Here is an 18,673-nt window from a genome sequence, read left to right on the forward strand (position 1 = left end):
ACTGCTAACACGTTATAGTCACCTTGAAATTTCCTCTGCTATTTTCCAATTAAAAGCTTAATAGCCCTGGAAACGGAGTTCATGTGGTGAAGTTTACCATAGGCCCTTGTTCTGAAAGGCTTTCTGCTGGGATCCCATTATGTGCTTGAATAAACCCTTTCTGCAAACAGAAATGGGACTCGGGGTTGTCAGGTGTTGGGTTACAATAGACTTTGAGGCAGGGGACATTTTACCAACATAAATACAAACCTGTTCCTATAGGGAGATGTTGTCAAATACTGGGATATGGAAAACATTCCCATCAAATATGAGAAAAGGATTATTGCGCTATATCAAATGAGTATTTAGATCTCAGCCCCCGATGTGCACTGGAGTGAAACGGGGCCCGGACCAAATAATGCCAGACTGTTCCAGTGGCAAAGGGATAGGATGGCTAGGTGACCGAAGGAGGGAAGGAGGTCGCCTTGGTAGTGGGAATGCCCCCCAAACCTGTTTTGAGAGCTGTTTTCCTTAAAAAAAAAAAAAAATCCTTTACTCCCAAGTTACTTATACTCCCCAGTTTCGCTGACCATTTGGAGAAAATTGGGAGACGTGTCTGAAAAAAGTCCGTGGTCTTTGCATTCCCAAGAGACCCAGAGATTTCCGCCTGAAAGTTCCCAGATTCAGTGTCATTCCAGACCCTCGTCGTCTCTCTTTATGTGAAGGGACTCGTCAACATCCCACTTCCCAGCCTCTTGCCCTCTGGGGGTTCCGGTGACCTCTGCCTCCCGTCCCGAGAGCTCATGAAGTTCCTTCCAGCTGTAGTGCTTTAGGGTTTGTTTTCCCAGCGAAGGTTGGGAGCGGAGGGATTGAGGTGGGGGGGGGTGGAGGGTGAGAGGCGCCCGAGGGGTCTGTGCTGACGCAGCTTTGGGGGGTGGCCTCCTAGGGGTAGCACTCTAGCGTCAGGGTTTCCTGCCCACGCCCCACCAGCAAGCCAGCATCCAGCGATCCCCAACCCCAGGACTAGTCTGAAAAGGGGGGCGACTAAGGGCTTCAAGGGAAACGCACACAACCGGGTTTCCTTTATAATCCTCCTCCCTTCCCAGAATCACCCTTCGGGGCGGAGGGTTGGCTGCCAGGAGGCCTGGCGGCGCTTTACTTGAATTCACAGCAAACACAGAGGGACGTTTTCCTGTTGCTTGTTTGCTTTCAGGACGGTGCAGAGAAAAACGGCCTCCCCGAGGGGACAAGGGGCGCTGTGCAGCCGAAGGGTTGGCCATTGCCGCGGACTCATCTCGAATTCGACTGGCCCCGACCTCCAAGAGATGAACTCGGTGTCCTCTCAGGAGCCTGCAGAACGAAGCCTCGGGGAATGCCGCCTCCCCAGCTTTGCACTGAACCCTTGTGCTCGCCGGCACCGCTTCACCCTCCTGTTTTTGTTTGTTTGTTTCCTTGCGGGGTGTGTGTGTGTGTGTGTGTGTGTGTGTGTGTGTGTTTGCTTAGGCTTCCCTGTGCATTGCTCGCGGTAGTCTGCATTAGGCCAAACCGGTACTCGTACATTAGAGACACGCCGGTAACAGTTTAAACAGTGTGATGCTGTCCTCGTGTGCAGAGACGCTGGGGTGGGGGAAGGGGAGAACGGCCCCATCCCTTCTCCGCAACTCAATCACCAAGTCTGTGGGGATTTGAATTAGATGACTCCAGAGCTCGGTTTGATGGCGCGATGGCTGTTGGGCAGAGCAGAGCGGGGATCATCACATCCGGTAACTTGTGGGGCGCTAACGTGGCTCCCTCGTCGGCTGTCGTAAAGTTTAGACCCCGCACTCAAGCAAGTCTTCCACAAGAGCGCCTCCGGACCTTTCAGGACAGAAACTGTTTTTTACTAAAACATGGGGAGGAGGGTAGAGAAACAAAAGTCAGGGCCAGAGAGGGAGGACTGTTCTTTTTGAAATAGCCTGCAAAATGGGGTGTCATCCTTGGGCCCGTAGGTTTTCATAAACATTCATTTTATTCTACCGCAGCAAAAGAAAAAATGCTGCAAAAGGAAATGAAGAAAACCAAAATTTCCTGGACCAATTCCACTGCCCTAACCCAACTCCACCCGCCAGTGGCCCCAGGGCCTGGCTCGCCCCAATTTAAAACTCTCCCGGCTCCTGCCGAGTCCCGGGGGCACCCGCGGCGCTCCGATAGGCCCCGGATCTCGCGGCGCCCTCCCTGCGGCCAAGTGTGGGGATGAAAGCGGCCTCCGGCTCGGTGCTGCCAGAGCAGGCCTGCGGGGGCGTGTGGGGGGGAGCGCTGGGGAGCGGTCACCTCACTGGCCTACAGGCACCCCCACCCTCACCCCCGCGGGTCCACCTCTTCCCCGCCCCGAGGGCACGGCCGCGTCCCGAGCGCCGCAGTCCGGCAAAGCGTAGGGAGCTTGGAGTAGGGGGCCGTGAGCGCCCCCGCCAGAGTGGCCCGGCTGCAGGTGGCAAGGAAGGTGAAGTGCAGGGACTCCGGGGGCGCGAGCGGGAAGGAAGGAGGAAGGCGTGGAGTGGGGTGGAGAGTGGGGAGCGCAAGGAGATCGGGACCCCGGGGGTGGGGGTGGCAGTGGGAGGGGGGAGGAGTGGGGGGAGGGCGGCGGAGGAGGTGCAGGGGCCGGCCAGCGCGCGCGGGAGCTGCAGACGAGCTGCCTCAGACCTTAACCAGAGCTCTCGCCGGCTCCTCGCAGCCGCCGCAGCGCCTCGGCGAGGGAGGACGTGCCGGCCGAGGCAGCCGCCGGCGGAGGCGCGACGCGCGGGGGATTGCCGAGCACCCGAGGGAGGCTGAGGCTGCGGGCGCCGCGGGAGCCGTGAAGACGGCGGCTGCACCCCCCGCCATCCCGGAGCGCACGCAGCCGCCGGGGCTGCGGGACCAGGGACCGCTCCGCCCGCGGGCCGCCCCGGAGCGGGCCTCCCGGCCCCGCCGTCCGGCACCCCCCGGCCCGCTGCCGCCGCCAGCCCGCCTCCTCTCCCTGGAGTCCGGGACATGAACGGCTACGGCTCCCCCTACCTGTACATGGGCGGCCCGGTGTCGCAGCCGCCGCGGGCGCCCTTGCAGCGCACGCCCAAGTGCGCGCGCTGCCGCAACCACGGCGTGCTGTCCTGGCTCAAGGGCCACAAGCGCTACTGCCGCTTCAAGGACTGCACCTGCGAGAAGTGCATCCTCATCATCGAGCGGCAGCGGGTCATGGCCGCGCAGGTGGCGCTGCGCCGGCAGCAGGCCAACGAGAGCCTGGAGAGCCTCATCCCGGACTCGCTGCGCGCCCTGCCCGGGCCCCCGCCGCCGGGGGACGCCGCCGCCGCCGCCGCCGCCGCCGCCGCCGCCGCCGCCCCGCAGCCGCCGCCGTCCTCGCAGCCGTCTCAGCCGCCGCCGCCGCGGCCCGCCGTGGAGTTGGCTGCGGCCGCCGCGCTGCGCTGGGCCGCCGAGCCCCAGGCCGGGCCGTTGCCGGCGCCGCTCGCCAAGCCAGGTAAGAGCGTCTGCTGTGCGCGAGGCGGGCGCGGCGCGTGGGCGAAACCTTCGCAGCGGCCGCGGCGGCTTTGCCCGGGGGAGGCCCGCAGGTAATGTTCGGGCCTTCCCGCCCAACTCTCGCCAGGACGGTTCTTACTCTCCGGGCGCAGGCCGGCCTTCAGTCTGGACCCGGAGCAGGTGGAGCCCAGGCACCTGCCGGCAAGGTGCCTCGGGCGAGCCAAATGGCGGGACTGGGCGTCGGGGTCGCCAGACGCCTTCCCCGGGGGAACGTGGCCGCTCCAGCCGGTAAATAAAGAGGTCGAAGCAGGACCACGTTAAAACCCACGCGGGCACACACCCCACTGCGCGGCCGGGCTTTTCTGGCTGCGGGCACAGAGGGCCTTGCCTTTGGAGGTTGGGACAGGTAGGTCCAGGGAACTGTAGCCTAGGCCAAGGCTTGGCCAGCCTGAGCTGGGCGTGCTTCTCCGGCCCAGGGAACTGGAGTGAACCCGAAGCCTTTCTAGTAAGGCACTGTGACTTCCAGCTTCTTGCGATCTGTTGAAGGAAGCCCTATTTAGAAGCTTAGTAAAAAGGGCCAGAAAGCTTTCTGAAACGGTAGCGGGAGACCCCGAATCTGGCGCACCCAGCTCTTGCGGAGCTGCTCGGATCTTTTAAGGCCGTTCCTCCGGCCGCCCTCAGCGGTCTCTGTGGTTTAAAGAAATACAGCTAAAACTTGTCCTACAGTGGAGAAGGACACCTCTGCCCAGCCCTTTCCCGGGTTCTGGGCGGATGTGGTGGTGGGCCCCTTGCTACTAAGCGGCAGCTTTGAAGAAAAGGCTCTCTCACCTCCCCTTCCGTCTCCTCCTGTGCGGTGCTGCAGAGAGGGAGAGTCTGCCGAGTCCTGGAGGTGGGCATATTCCCACAGCCCACCTCCCCGCTTCCATCTGCTTCCTTCCTCCGGCCCTGCAGACCCCAGTTGAGTCTCTTTCCTCCTGGGGAATCTCTGGCTTGCTGTCCTTGCCAGCCCCAGTGCTCCTGTGATTTTAGGCTCTTGGAATTCAGTGGTCATGTGTTTGATGTTCCCTTGGACCGGGCCGAGTGTACAACAGGTAAAAAGCCCATCTTCCCCGGAAGCGGAGTAGGGGCTATACTGAAATTTGGAGAGGGCAGGCCCTGGAAGGCCCAGAGCCCTCTTGTAGGTAGAGCTGTGATAGAGCTTCTGCCTACACCCCCCCCCTCAAATACATTGGCCCTGGCTTCTGGAGAGATGCTTTTGGGAGCACTGGACTGCTGTGTGGAGCTGGGGAAGTGCAGACTCACTGGTGAGCTGATAGGCAGCCTGGAGGGCACAGGTCGGTCCGCTGTCCTGTTGCTCAGTTACGCTCTGCAGGCCCGAAGCGCTGAGAACATCTACGTGAAGAGTAGGACTGGGCGTTTTGTGGACAGTTTGCTGAACATGGATTTTTGTGGGTATTTAATCTAAAGTAGGGTATAAGCGTATGTGGGGGTAATGAGCACCCCCCCAACCCCCATGCCTCGGCAATCTTTTGTCCCTCTCATCTCTTTGTATTTATACATTCGCCTTAGAGGAATGGGAGGCGAGGAGAAAGACGACTCAAGAAGATTCTTTTTGCTTTTCTCTTTTAAGTTAGGACAAGTAACTAGGAGGGTTGTATCTCAGTTCTAGAAGTTGACCCATGCCAGTAACTTTTCTTAACCTTTCCGTTTCCAGTTTCCCTGTCTGGGTTCCCCCAGTGGCAGAACAGGAGCCGGCCCTGTAAGCCAGTGGTAGCTTTTAGCTGTGGCCATCTGCCCAGCAGCACCCCAAGGGCATTGGGTTCTGGAGTCTTTGTCCAAGAGGGGATTCTTTCACACCCTGTGCTCTTCAAACCAGTCTTTGGGATAGCCAGAGTTCAAGGTTTCTAAGGAGTTGCAAAACCAAAACAACCAAGGGAGGAGGGGTCTTGAGAGCCGGGAGGGAGGCGGGGTAGAAGCTGCCATAGCCAGCTTCTGGCTGGGGAATAAAAGAGGGAGACCATTCAACTGGAGAAACCAACCCTGGTGCGCTCGCTCTTACTCCACACCAATTATTCGGGGATAGCCTGAGCCTTCCGAATTGAAAACAAGTAATTGAACAGGAGACTAGGCTTTGGGGGACCCGAGCCATCAGGAACCAAAAGCCCAGTTTCCGGCTCCTCAGGCTGCATATTTTGCACATTCATTTATATAACTTTTGTTCTCTTCTTTCAATCGGTTCGACCCCCATAATTCCATGCTTTTAAAAAATAGCCAATCACCAATCCAAAGGTGGGAGGAGGCAGGAAAAAAACAGATCATTATTTCCCATTAGGAAGGCGAGCCTACAGGTGCATTGCTTTATATGGAGGAAGCCCATTTGGGGTTTAAGTCAGAGAAAACTGTCTAGTGTGAAGAACGGTTGCTGTTTGTACTATGCCTTTTTGCAGCTGTTCTGTAATGTATTTGTATGTAACATGCTATGTGTATTTAGCAGCGTATCAGATACTCCTGGACAAGTAGCTCACTGCATTTAGAGAAGTAAGTGACGCTCTATTGGAATGGTAGGTCCACGTGTAAGTTCACAGACCATTAAGAATCTACATGTCGGCTGGCACATTACAGAGATGTGCTTGTTTGTGATATCTGTATCAAAAATGCCGTTGGTTCTTTTTGCAAAGGGCCTCTTTAGTACATAGCTATGGAGACATATGCTTGTTTGCTATTGGATACAAACGCAGGAGTCTTTCCCTCTCCAGAAATCCTTGAGAAGACCCGCTTGCCCTAGAGAAGGGTACATTTCTTGGGCACCGCTGGAGGAAAAATGCCCCGTTGGGGGAGTGACACGTTCACACCACATTTCAGCTGTGTTGCTCAAAGAAATCTCTATCCCAAAATTCCGCTTCAGATTCTTTAAAGGAGTGGGGGTGGTTTTATCTAACAGGGGAGTACGCTGAGCATCCCTTTCAATGTGGCGGTGGCTTTAAGGAGAATTTTCCTACTCTAATGTCATTACTTCTAGTTCCGGATTGGAGCCGTCTTTTTTCCTTCTGGGTGTAATTTCCCTTGCTCCTTGATTATCGCCTATGACTGGCCTCACACTACTAGAGTTTGATTGAGCCCCAAATTCTAATTTAAGCTTCTTTATACCACTGACTCACCTATTCTCCTAAATTCCCTCTTCATCGTCTTCACCCTCTCCCCTCCCCCCATGAAAATATCATGGGAAGTGTGAACTTTTTTCAGCTCTTAGTGTATCTGAGTCAGCAGCTTCAACCAGCCAAGCCAGCCTTTCCGGACGTGGGCTCAAGAGCTGAGGAAAGTTAAGGGTCACGACCAAGGTGAGGAGCTAAAGTTACATTCTTGTGTTCTCATCCCTTCCCCCACCGCCAGCTTCTCCCCCTCCCCAGGAGCGTGTCCTGGGTACCCTGGGGCTGTGCAAGGAAAGACCCCTGGTTATAGATTCTTCCTACATTTGTCTACAAAGTAAATGGTACACAAGTTCTTTAAAATGTTCTTAAAGGAAAAGGAAGGAAAAAGAAATAAAAAAACAGCATATTTGGTTAGGAACAGAAGGCCAGGATCAGGTAGGAAAGTAGGAGCTCCTTTTCTGTGTTTCTCCTGAAGAGGAGCAAACAAGAGACCTACAAGGAGAGAAGTAAGGAGATTGTAGAAAACTGTCTTTATTTAGTTTTATCTCCTGCTCGGCACCTCTTAGCAGCTTAATGCCAGCTCTGTGCTTTTTTGCTCCAGCTTGATTGAGTCCTGTCCCGTCTGCTTCCTAATATTTAATTGTACTTAAAAAAAAATTTTTTTTTTAAAGAAGAGATAGACGCACCTGCAAGTGTAATGATTGTTACCCGATCACCGGTCCCCGGCCAGAATGGGAAACCCTAGTGATTACAGACTAGAAGCAAACGAAAAAGCCAGAAAGACTTCAAAGTCATTCATGAAGTGTAGTTATGAATTAAAAAAAAAAAAAAAACCGGGGGCGATCTGGTTATTTAAGACGGCTTGATTTGGGGCGAGGAACCTGACTCATAGTAGCCCTTTGAAACACAAAAACCGACCAAATGCAGAGGTTCAAGCGGTCCCGTACTCGTGGCCTCTTGCAAACCTTTCGCCTGGGCTGGCGCAGGGGGTGGGACGCAGGACGCACAGCTGCCGGGGAGCGCAGCAGGTGCAGACGGTGGCCCGGGGCAACGTCCCGGAGGGGGGAACCCCCCCCAGAGGCACCTACGCCGGGGCTTTCCTCTTCCAGGGGAGCGGAGCAGGAACCCTAGGAAAGGCGCGCGCCGCGGCGGGGCGGCTGCACTGGGCCGCTGGCCCCTAGCACCCGGTTCCGGTCCCGGGGAGGCTGCAGGCGGCGGCTCGGGCCCGCTCCCAGGCCCACCCCGGCTTCCCGGGCCGCTTCGGGGGCCGCAGGCTCCCTGCTGGCTCACCCGAGGGCCGCGAGGGCAGGGCCCGGGAGCTGCGCGCTGCAGGGGCGGGAAGCCGGCGGCCCCTCCACGCCTTTCCCGCTCCCTCCCTGCTGCCTCCGCAGCTTCGGTGGGTTGCCAGATTCAGCAGCAACAAAAAAAGTGCAAATAGGCAAACAAACATACAAAAAATAGGATGTCAACTATTGCCCGGGGCATACTTCGACTAAAACACTTTTTCATTATTCATCTGAAGTTCAGATTTAACTGGGCGTCCTGCCGTTTTTGTCCGGCAACCCTAAACCCAGGCAGCGCCCTCCGCGCAGGGCGCCCCTCGGGGAGGGGGTGGCTCCGGCGCGTCCGCCAGCTTCTCTCTCTCCGTGGGGCCCCTCGTGTCCGTCTTGCGGCGCCCAGGACAGGGCTGGCAGGAAAGACGAGCGCGTTTTCCGCGTCTGGGAACCGCAGGTCCACTGCCCTCCGGGAACGAATCCCCACCCACCCCCCCCACGCCATCTCACTCCTCTAGGTTATAAATCTGGCGGACAGCCGGGCTCTCGACTTACACGACCAACTTTTCTTTTCCCTGATGGATGAACTCCCGGGTTTAAAAGATTACAGTAATCACCGGAGGACAGTGTAAATCGAATCTGATTGCAATAACTTTCGGGGAAGGTCAGGCTCAAGTGAAATGTTACCAAGCAACAGGCGTTTTGTTTGCAAAATACAATCACAGAGCATTGATGAGAAATTCTTTGCTGCAGGCAGTCAGCACTTTCTGCTAACAGCTTTACAGAGAGCAAGTGAGTAAATCTTCATAAATCAACGTCCCCGGAGGACTTGGAGCCCCTTTCTGGAAATGTTGCACTTCTTTCTGACAGGGGTGGAGAATGGAGCTCTGAATCTATTTGCCTGCCCGCCTGCCTCCCCTGTCCCTCCGGTTCCTTTTTCCTCCCCTTTTGTTTTCCTCCTTTCTTTGGCTTTTTAACCTGGTCTGGCTCCTTGGGTCTCTGGATTTCCAGGTCTCGTCCCATGTGGCCCTCCCGGCAAAGTGGGCCTCGAACTGGGGTACACGTGGGTGCTCGCGGCAGAGATCAGGGCCTGAGTAGTGAACAACTGGCCATCCCAGGTCCTTCACCCTATCACTCTCCAGGGTCCCACAGGCTTTAGGGAGTCATCGTCTGGGCCCTGCAGACTTCTCCGAAGAAACTAAGGGGAAAGGAAAACCTCTGTGGGCTGTTTCCATTTTATTTTATAATTAAACAGCTATTTAAAAAATGAGCACAATCAACTACTTAACATTATTATGGGAAACAGAACATTCCGAATGGGTCAGTTCTTTACTGAATCTCTAATCTCTCTCTCTCTTTTTTTTATCGCACTGACTAGGCAGGTGTACATTTTACGAAGCTGGGATTGGTCTTCTGGTTCCCCCCTCACTGTTTATTACTTTTATTAGTTCACTATGAATGTTTGTTGCACCCGTGTCTCTGCATGGGGATGTTTACAGCAGTATGAATGCTATGAATACACCATAGTCTGCCCAGAGGCTGGCCTTTGAGTTACTGGCTGTGTTTCAGTGTAAAATTTGACCAACCACGCAGATAACGTGGACATTTTACAGAAGAGTTAAACTGGAAGCCTCTCAGTGGCCAAGAGGCAATGTTTCGATCAGCTCTGTATAATCTCACCTAATACGGTGCCTGGGCACGTAGTAAGAGACGTAAGAGACGTAAGGATTTTTGTTAAATGGGTGAATGAATAGCCAGCTGCATTTTTATCTGTTCCGAATAAACGTGGAGATTTATAGGCCATTTTCCTCCTGCTTCTTGAAAATTGTTCCTGAGGCAGTGAAGGGGTCAAAACTAAATGTTTGCAAGACATACAAAAGTCCACAGTTGCAAGCCTTATTTCCTTAAGTTCTGACATTTCTATACCAATGTTCCCCCCAAATATCGATCCCAAGGAACCATCCTGTGTTGTTAATGATTTTTTAAAAAGCAAAGCATGACAACTTGTACTTTTCACAAGTCCCCCCACCCCCCAACCCAGGAAGAAAAGGAAAGATTTTCCACTGATATTCATTCCCTGCTGTACTTTAGGTTTTCAGCCACTTAGGGTTTTGTTTTTGTTTTTGTTTTTGTTTTGTTTGTTTGTTTTAATGATTCAGCACTTCTAGTGTGAAATAAAGATAACAGAAAATGTAAAAAAGTGTGTCTCCTGTTAGCATTCTGACAGGGCATTGGTATCTTCTAGAAGCCCAGTCCTGCCTGGGCTCCTTCCTGTTGTTGCTGTAAGATTTGTGTGTTTGGAAAATGACCCATCAGGGAACAGTTAGAGGTGTGTCCCCCAAAGCTCAAGTCAACAGAAGAGGACATACAATCCATGTTCCAAAATGTGTGACATGATTTCAAAAGGGAAAAAAAAAAAGTCCAGTGACTTTTGTACTAGGAAACATTCCTCTCTATGCCAATGTTTTTGTGTTTTCATTCAAGATAATATTTTGTTTTTGTAGATATAATTGGATTGAATGGATAAAACCCACCACATTTAAGTCTGAAAGATTCTCCATTTTTATGTGTATGTTTATTTCTCGTATGTGGTAGGCTTCCCCAAAATATTTGAAATGAATACCTAGGGTTTTTTTTTTTTTAATATAGAACTACATTTTCATGTAAAAAAAGTCTTCTAAAGGAGGAAGGATTTTGCAAACTAGTTTTAGATTGTGTTAGTGTTCAGTTCCTCTCCCTAGTCTGTAGCCAAAGGGAAAAAGAAGTCTTGTAGCTGTCTTCAGGCTTATGTGTTTTTTGAAGTTGGTAGCATTATTGTTGATAGAAAAAATTTCCTTCTTAATCGAGTATCTACTTCTTTTACATACTTTGACCTGAGCGAAGGGTTTAGTTCATGGGTGGCTAGGAATATTTCTCTATCATGAAAAATATGAACTTGAAGAGTGAGTAGTAAGATTTTTCAAATAGCTGAATGCTTAAGCATTAGAAACAGCAGATTGGATCACTTTCAATAGGTGATTTGGAATCTCAGATGCAACTGATTTCTTTCTACTTTTTGACTAGTAGGTCTGGCTTTCTGCACCCATATGCTAGGGGGTAAAAATGTTATCAACTGGAGTATATTCTTACTCCCTGTGTTCTAGGAATTAGGGTGTCAGTTTCCAGAAGAAAGAGGGTAAAGTGTTTCGGGGACTATTTCCCTTTTCATTCTGTTGGTTGGCAGCGTCACATTTCTGTATCCAGAAAGGCCTTTGTGTTTTAAACCAACATGAACATTTTATAAAGTTCATTTAGGAAAATAAAACCTAGAGATGTAAAGCAACGCCTGTTATTAAATTACACGTTATCACTGGCCTCGAAACCCACCCCCTATAATTACTTGTGAAAGTCTGTATTTATAGAATAATGTACAGTACATCTAGTTTAGGTACAACAGTACAACCAAGGTAGAGCGTGCCACAAAATCGCACAGGCTCCACACTCTGCCCTTCAGAAATTAAGATGGTGATGAAGGATTCTTGGCACAAGGTGAGAGGTTAGTCTTCCCTTGTCCAGGTTTGCAACCCCAACAGCCTGGGCTGTGGAGAGGGATTCTGCTCACCGGACAGTCTGGGGCGAGACTTCATGGGCTGCTCAGGTGCACAAAAGCCTTGGCTGTGCCCTACTCCTCGGTTCCTTCAAGGTCTTCTGTCCTCCCTTTGAGCACAGGATGAGCAGTACCGAGCCCAGTTGCTTGGAATGCCCTGAATCTGTAGATTTGATTCCTGGGACACCGCTTAGCCTCTTTACCATGTGGCCATAGCCTGGACACCAAGCTGGAGAGGCCGATTACCCCGAAACCTGAGAAGAGAGTATGGATGAGTCAGCACCATCCACCACCACCACTCCCTGAGAAGTAACCAGAAACACGTGCTGCTCTGGGCATGCCACCGTGGCAGGGGCAACGGGGAACGCAAGAAAATCAGACAGGCAGGGGTTTTTGCAGGCTGGGGGTTCCCAGCTGGTGAACAAGGCTGGCCCCCATATAAGATTCTGTTGTGGCCTCGTCTGCAGAACAGACACATAGGTACCAAGGTGGAATTTCGTATTGTCAGATTTGGAGTCCTGACATCCAGGATCCAGTGGGTTGGGATAGTGTATCCTTTGCCATTTTGAAAAAAAATAATACTACATTTTCATAATGGTAGATGTGTCAGATTTGCCAGAACATCATTCTCTGGCTGAACCTCTGCTCTTTGAATCACTTTCTTCTGGAGTGTTCTGTGGAAGAGTGAATTCGGTGATAGACCTCCACACATTTTCCACAAATGTTTTCAGTGTTTGCAGCTCGTCCAGGGTGGGGAGAATTATCTTTTTTTTTATTTTATTTTTTAAAGTAAACTCTACCCTTAATGTGGGGCTTGAACTCACTACCTGGAGATCAAATGTCACATGCTCCATGGACTGAGCCAGCCAGACACCCTGAGAAGAATTATCTTTTAAAATAGGAAGCCATCTTTAGGTTCACTCATTTAAAAAACAGCTAAGTTTTGAGCTTCCTAGTTGTACCTTTTATTTCCTAGAAGAACCAGTTGTTTCTCTTCCTTTCAAAAAAAAAAAAAAATCTCACCATCTCTTACACTGCTTTGATACTGCGTGTCATATTTCTTTCTATCTCTCTTTTTTTAATTGTGGTAAAATATATATACTATAAAATTTACTATTTTAACCATTTTTAGGGGTACAATGTAGTGGCATTAAGTATATTCACAATGTTGTACTACCACCCCTATTGTCCATTTCCAGAGCTTTTTCATCATCTGAAAGCCCTATACCTGTGACTCACTAAGTCTCAGTCCCTCTCCCCCGCCCCCACCCCAGCCCCTAACGATCATTCCACTTTCTGTCTCTGTGAATTTGTCTAGTCTACGTACCTCATCTAAGTGCAGTCATAGAATATTTGTCCTTTTGTGGCTGACTTATTTCACTTAGCATATTTTCAGGGTTCGTCCCCATCATAGCATGTGTCAGAATTTCAGTCCATTTTGAGATTAATTATTCCACTGTATGTATGTACATTTTCTTTATCCATGGACACCTGAGTTGCTCCCACCTTTAGGCTGTTGGAGATGATGCACCTATGAACCTTTGTGTACAGTATGTATCCTGTTGGAAGGAAGCAAGTTCTTTCTGGCTGTGTTTCCTTTTCTCCGTGCACATCCATCTTATCTGCCCAACGAGATAATAAATCCCACAAGTTTAGGACCAGTCTTAAACTTCCTGGTATTTTTCACCTCCTTTTTTTCTGTTTCCTTCAATATCTTGCATAGTACAGGGATACAAATACTTGACACTGATAAGAATAGGTAAGGAAAGCTGAAGTTAAATCTAAAAACCCTGTTCCTGTTTAGAGGTACACAGTATTTAAAGCATAATTTTATTTTATATTTACCTGGGCCGTGTCTTTGACTTGTTTCTCCAAGCTCCACTGAGCAGGGTCAGAAGTCCAATTGTGTGTTGAGGTCAGTGATGGGTGAACGCACCGTCCCTGTACACTCATTTTCAAGTGTTTAATAACAGAGTAACTGCCAAGAGGTACGCATGGGGTCATGAGTCAGGAAAATGTAGATAGGTCTAGCTGATTAGAATGTGGATCTGTAGAAGCTTTTCTGTTGTTGTTTTTCTCTTTTGGATTAAGAACAAATACCAGGTTCACTCAGGAGATAACCTCTGGGTCCCTTGTCCTGAGGAGTTGCAGGAGGGAAGATGTCAAATGTCTCTTACAAAAATAGGTCTTCTGCACGTCCCAGAGGTGTTCTAGAAAGCCAAGTTGGCTTAATATTGCCGGCTGTAGATGATCCCCACATAGAAACCTTGCAGTAGTTTACTTAAAATGCACATTTGGGATAAGTGTGAATTTGTATCAGACTTACAACTGCCAGTTGCATTGATAAAGAGTTTAAGCCTATTTTAAAATGCATTTATCTTTGCTTGGCACATACGTATTGCTTTGTGAAGAATCAACGTTTTGTTTTTCCAGTATATTGAAGATAAATCCCACATTAGAAAAATGTTCCTAAATGGGCCTTTGTTTAAGGCTTTTAAAGTAAACAACAACAAATTGGAGGAGGAAGATTTTTGAAGGTGCTGTGATGAAATTTCACTGGCTGGTTTTCTAAATTTAATCAGGTGTTCCCACAGAGAAGGCGACAATGAAGCTATTCAGGCTGAGCAGCAGAAAACATAGGGTGACCAATTGTTTACACCCTGGCAACTGGGTCATTAATAACTTCCATTTTTAGATCAGTTACATTGGCTTTGAGGAGAGACAGCCAGTCAGTGTTTTCAAAAGGATAAAAACCTACCTGCATATAGCATGCGAATAAAGAATATGTTCTTTTATAAAAGGTCTGTTGGTATTTCCCACTGCAAGGAAATCCAGTCTACTCCCTTCTGTGTGCTTAGCGCTGTAATACTAGCCCTTTGGGGGCTAATGTCTTAGGTCAAAATGTTAAATTTGTAGCTGCTTTGGTTCACAGCAAATCTCTGCTTTATTTGGGAAACTTTTTCTTTCCTTTTGGTATAATTCAAGAAGGTATCTTTAAATCCTTTCCATGAACCTTACTAATAAAACAGTTCATGAAACAGTTTCACCTCTTTACACCCACGGTCCTGGAGTTATGGGCGCCTTGTTTCATGGACGGGTCATGGCCCCTGTGCAGTTTGACACATCTCTCCAGCCATTTCCTTCCTGTCCTGCGACCTGCCCCACCATCCAGAAGTCACAGCTCGTTCTACTTGCCCCTCTTGTGCAAGTTGCAGGCGACCTGAGTGGAGTCTCTCGCTCCCTGGAGTGGCTTCGGAAGAAAGATGTCGATGCAGAGAGGCTTCTTTCTGGTAATCCCATTGATGATTGTACATGGTAACCTGAGGAAACACAGGACTAGTTCACAAGACATATGTAACGCAAAATCTGCATATGGGAAATGGATTTAAAATATGAAAGTCCCCTTCTATGGATATATGGGTCGTGAGCCAGCTGGTGGTGTCCCTAGGTGACACCAGCCACCTCATTTGCAGAAAAGGAGCCAGAAGACAAACCCAAGCTCATTTTCCCGTTCTTTTCTGCACTGCGTTTATTCCTAGACCTACAGAAGGCCCCTATTTAGATCGTCACTGTTATGACAGCTACATCATTTATGGTTATAGGGATCATATCCCTGTTCTGTGTTCAAGGCAAGCTTCTCTGCGCACATCAGCCTGAGAAATCACTCCGGTTTCTAGATTTTTGTTTAGTCTTTTTTTTTTTTTAACCCCACATTCGCCAGTGAGGTGGTTTGGGTTCTTCTTAAAAGGCTTTCGGCGGGGGGTGGGGGGGGGGTGAGGGCCTGCCTGGCGGGCTCAGTCCTAGAGCGTGCGACTCTTGATCTCAGGGTCATGAGTTCAAGGCTCACGTTGGGTGTAGCGATGACTTAAGAAAGAGAGAAAGATAAAGGCGTCCAGTGTGTTGGCACCCACCCAGTCGCATTCCCCCTTCCTCGTCGCCTGTGTGGGGCTCTCGCCCGAGCACATCTGTTCCTCTTTATGCACACCAGGAAAGGATTAACGCAGCTGTCTCTGCTTTTCAGATTTGACGGAAGAACGGCTGGGGGACAGCGGTTCGGCCGACAACACGGAGACCTTCAGCGACAAAGACGCCGACCAGAGGAGCTCCCCGGATGTGGCCAAAAGTAAGGGCTGCTTCACCCCCGAGAGCCCCGAGATGGTGTCGGTGGACGAAGGGGGCTACGCGGTCCAGAAAAACGGAGGCAACCCGGAGAGCCGCCCCGACAGCCCCAAGTACCACGCGGAGCAGAACCACCTGCTGATCGAGGGCCCCTCGGGGACGGTGTCCCTGCCCTTCAGCTTGAAAGCCAACAGGCCGCCCCTGGAAGTGTTGAAAAAAATATTCCCCAACCAGAAGCCCACGGGTGCTGGAGCTCATCCTGAAGGGCTGCGGCGGGGACCTGGTGAGCGCCGTGGAGGTCCTGCTGTCTAGCCGCTCCTCGGGGTCCGCGGCGGCCGACCGAACTGCGGCCGAGCCCGAGGGGCTGGTGCTGCCCCCAACGGGCACATCTTTGAACACAGCCTGAGCTCCTACCCCCTCTCCTCCTCCAAGTGGTCCGTGGGCTCGGCCTTCAGGGTCCCGGACACGCTGAGGTTTTCTGCCGACTCTAGTAACGTTGTCCCCAACCCCTTGGCCGTGCCCCTGCAGCATCCTTTCCCCCAGCCTCCCCGGTACCCGCTGATGCTGAGGAATACTTTGGCGAGGAACCAGTCGAGCCCCTTTTTGCCCAGCGACGTCACCCTGTGGAACACCATGACCCTGCAGCAGCAGTACCAGCTGAGGTCCCAGTACGTGGGCCCCTTCCCCTCTAACTCGGCCAGCGTCTTCCGAAGCTCGCCTGTCCTCCCCGCGCGCGCCCCCGAGGACCCCCGCATCTCCATCCCCGACGATGGCTGTCCTATGGTGGCGAAGCAGTCCATTTACACCGAGGAGGACTATGACGAGAGGTCCGACTCCTCAGACTCTAGAATACTCAACACCTCCTCTTAAAGTTGCTCCCTGCTGGGTGGTGTGACCAGGTGACGTTTTCTGTGCATTTGAAACCCCGGGGGCACCCCACCCCCAGGAGGGGGGCCACATCCTGTGTATACCTTTTACTTCTGTTTGACAAAGTGACTGTGCTTGATTCTATACCTTAGCAATAAAAAACATAACTTATTTAATTTCTTGCACTTCATTGGAAAATGCCAAATAGCTCTGCTCTGTGGCTTTAGTGCTGAATGTTTGTTGTAAAAGAGAGTCTAATGCTAAGAATAGTCTTGGGAAAGTCGGGTCTGCCGCCAGATTTATTTGGGGATGGAAAGCTGAGGGTCAGCTTTGCTCCCAGACTCAACCCGGAATGTCCGAGAAAATAGTATACTTGAATGCGGTTTCCCAAAAGAGGATTCCTCAGGATATGTAAAAACTAAAGCAAGTGGTTCGGTTGCAAATGGACTATAAACAGGGACCTTATATTCTTATGCTAAAAATCCTTCTTGCATTTTAGAGAGCGACTGCACTTAGGAATAGAGTGAACCACTCACATGCTTTTTAAGCTTGGACAGTTTTCAGAGACAAACTCCATTAAGAATTCTTCTTCTCACAGGGCTGAATGGAAACATGCGTGATGTCAATGTAAATCCCATCACAGCTGTGAACTGCATGAAATGTATTGTGAAATGAACACAAGATTAAGCTTTGTCAGGTTAATGTAGCATGCTGAGGACTCTAGAAAAAAAAAATAAACTAAGGAGACCATCTTCGTTCATGTCATTTCTACTTGTGGAAAGAGGATCCCTAAAGAGAGAAGCTCGATGTGAAAGCTACTTCCTAGCGCAGGGGTGAGGAATCAAGGGATCTGTGGAACGCGACATTCCTTGAGAAAAATGAATGGCAAAGTTTGGGGGCTTCATTCAGAAAGACTGGGAATTTATTGTTTAAGAATAGAGCTCAGTTCAGTCCCTCCACTCATTCATTTAATTCTTCAGCAGATATGTAGTGAGTGCCTATGTGTAAGAGAATGCTTTTTGTCTGCTATTATCCAAGTCACCTGTCCACGAGTCCAAGATAAGCAGGGATGATAATGGAGAGTCCCATTAAAGAATAAAGTAAAAACGAAACAATTTACAACGTGGGAAGTAAAGTACTTAGCACTGTACCTGACATAGAGAAAGCCCTTGATATATGAGAGCTATGATTGCTTTTAATTAAGCTCACTAGCTTTTGCATTCTTGCTCAGATATTTTAAAAAGAGAGTTTGCAAATAATAATATTCAGTGGTGCCCACACTAACCACTTCTCTTGTTGTGTCCATTCTTCAAAGCGCTTGAAAGCAAAGATGACCGCTTAAGTCAGACAATAAACTTACAAAGTGAGAGGGGAAGTAAGTAAGCAAATAAATAAAAGCCTCTGCATGACGAGGATGCAGAAAGAGCTCCCAATTTGAGAATAAGTCTGGAAGGGCTCTTCAGTCTGGAAGGGAGAAGGGCAAATCCCCTTGGCCTGAGATACTCCCTCAGCTGAGGGACAGGAGCTCCTATCAGCTGCCAACCACGCTTGGGATGGGTCCCAGGGGGATAAAGAAAAGAAAAACCACTTAAAAATCTCATCTTTATTTCTATAGGACACTTTGGGAATGAGAATCTTTGGTGGGGAAAAATTCTTTATATTATTTGGACTAATACGTATTTCATGCACATAGGTCCCTACCAGGGAGTTTAAAAGTAAATACTATTGTTGTTAGGATTGTATTTTGACATTAGCATATATGTCAGGGAAGAAAGCGAGCGAGTGTAGAAGAAAATAATTGGACCCCTGTTTCTAAAGACCCATGTCTGGGACATTTTATGTGGTGGTGATGGGCTAATGTCTGGGCCTACCTAGGACAAATGTATTTCCCAAGGTATGTTTGTCTCAGAAGCTTATCTGCAATCATTTAACAAGCAACAGTGGTAACAGATCCCCTGTGAGCCCGTGGTGCTACAAAATCTGTCTTTAGCTGTTACTACTTCAGGCTGAACGACCCGGATTGAGCAACACTCGCCCTAAGGTGCAGTGTCTTTACAGCATGATCCCCCCCCACCCCCGCCCACAGATCACCAAACTCATGGACTCCTTGTGACAACGGCCAGCAACATGGACTTATCTGTAAGGCAGCGAACTCCTAGGCTAGTGCGGGTATGTTTGATCCTCAATGTAATCTTCTGAAGCAGGATATATTT

At 50.1% G+C, this 18,673-nt stretch overlaps 1 protein-coding gene across 1 annotated transcript; it reads left to right on the plus strand.

The window, feature by feature from the left end:
* The first annotated feature begins 2,985 nt into the window (after positions 1-2,985).
* DMRT3 (doublesex and mab-3 related transcription factor 3) lies at positions 2,986-17,052 on the plus strand. Its single transcript, XM_027616367.2, is given in 4 exon segments — positions 2,986-3,466; positions 15,496-15,836; positions 15,838-15,967; positions 15,970-17,052. Coding segments are annotated over 4 exon segments (1,446 nt in total). The 3' UTR covers positions 16,464-17,052.
* The last annotated feature ends 1,621 nt before the right edge of the window (positions 17,053-18,673 follow it).

The sequence above is a fragment of the Zalophus californianus genome, chromosome 13 (assembly GCF_009762305.2).
Source record: "Zalophus californianus isolate mZalCal1 chromosome 13, mZalCal1.pri.v2, whole genome shotgun sequence".
Taxonomy (NCBI): Eukaryota; Metazoa; Chordata; class Mammalia; order Carnivora; family Otariidae; genus Zalophus; species Zalophus californianus.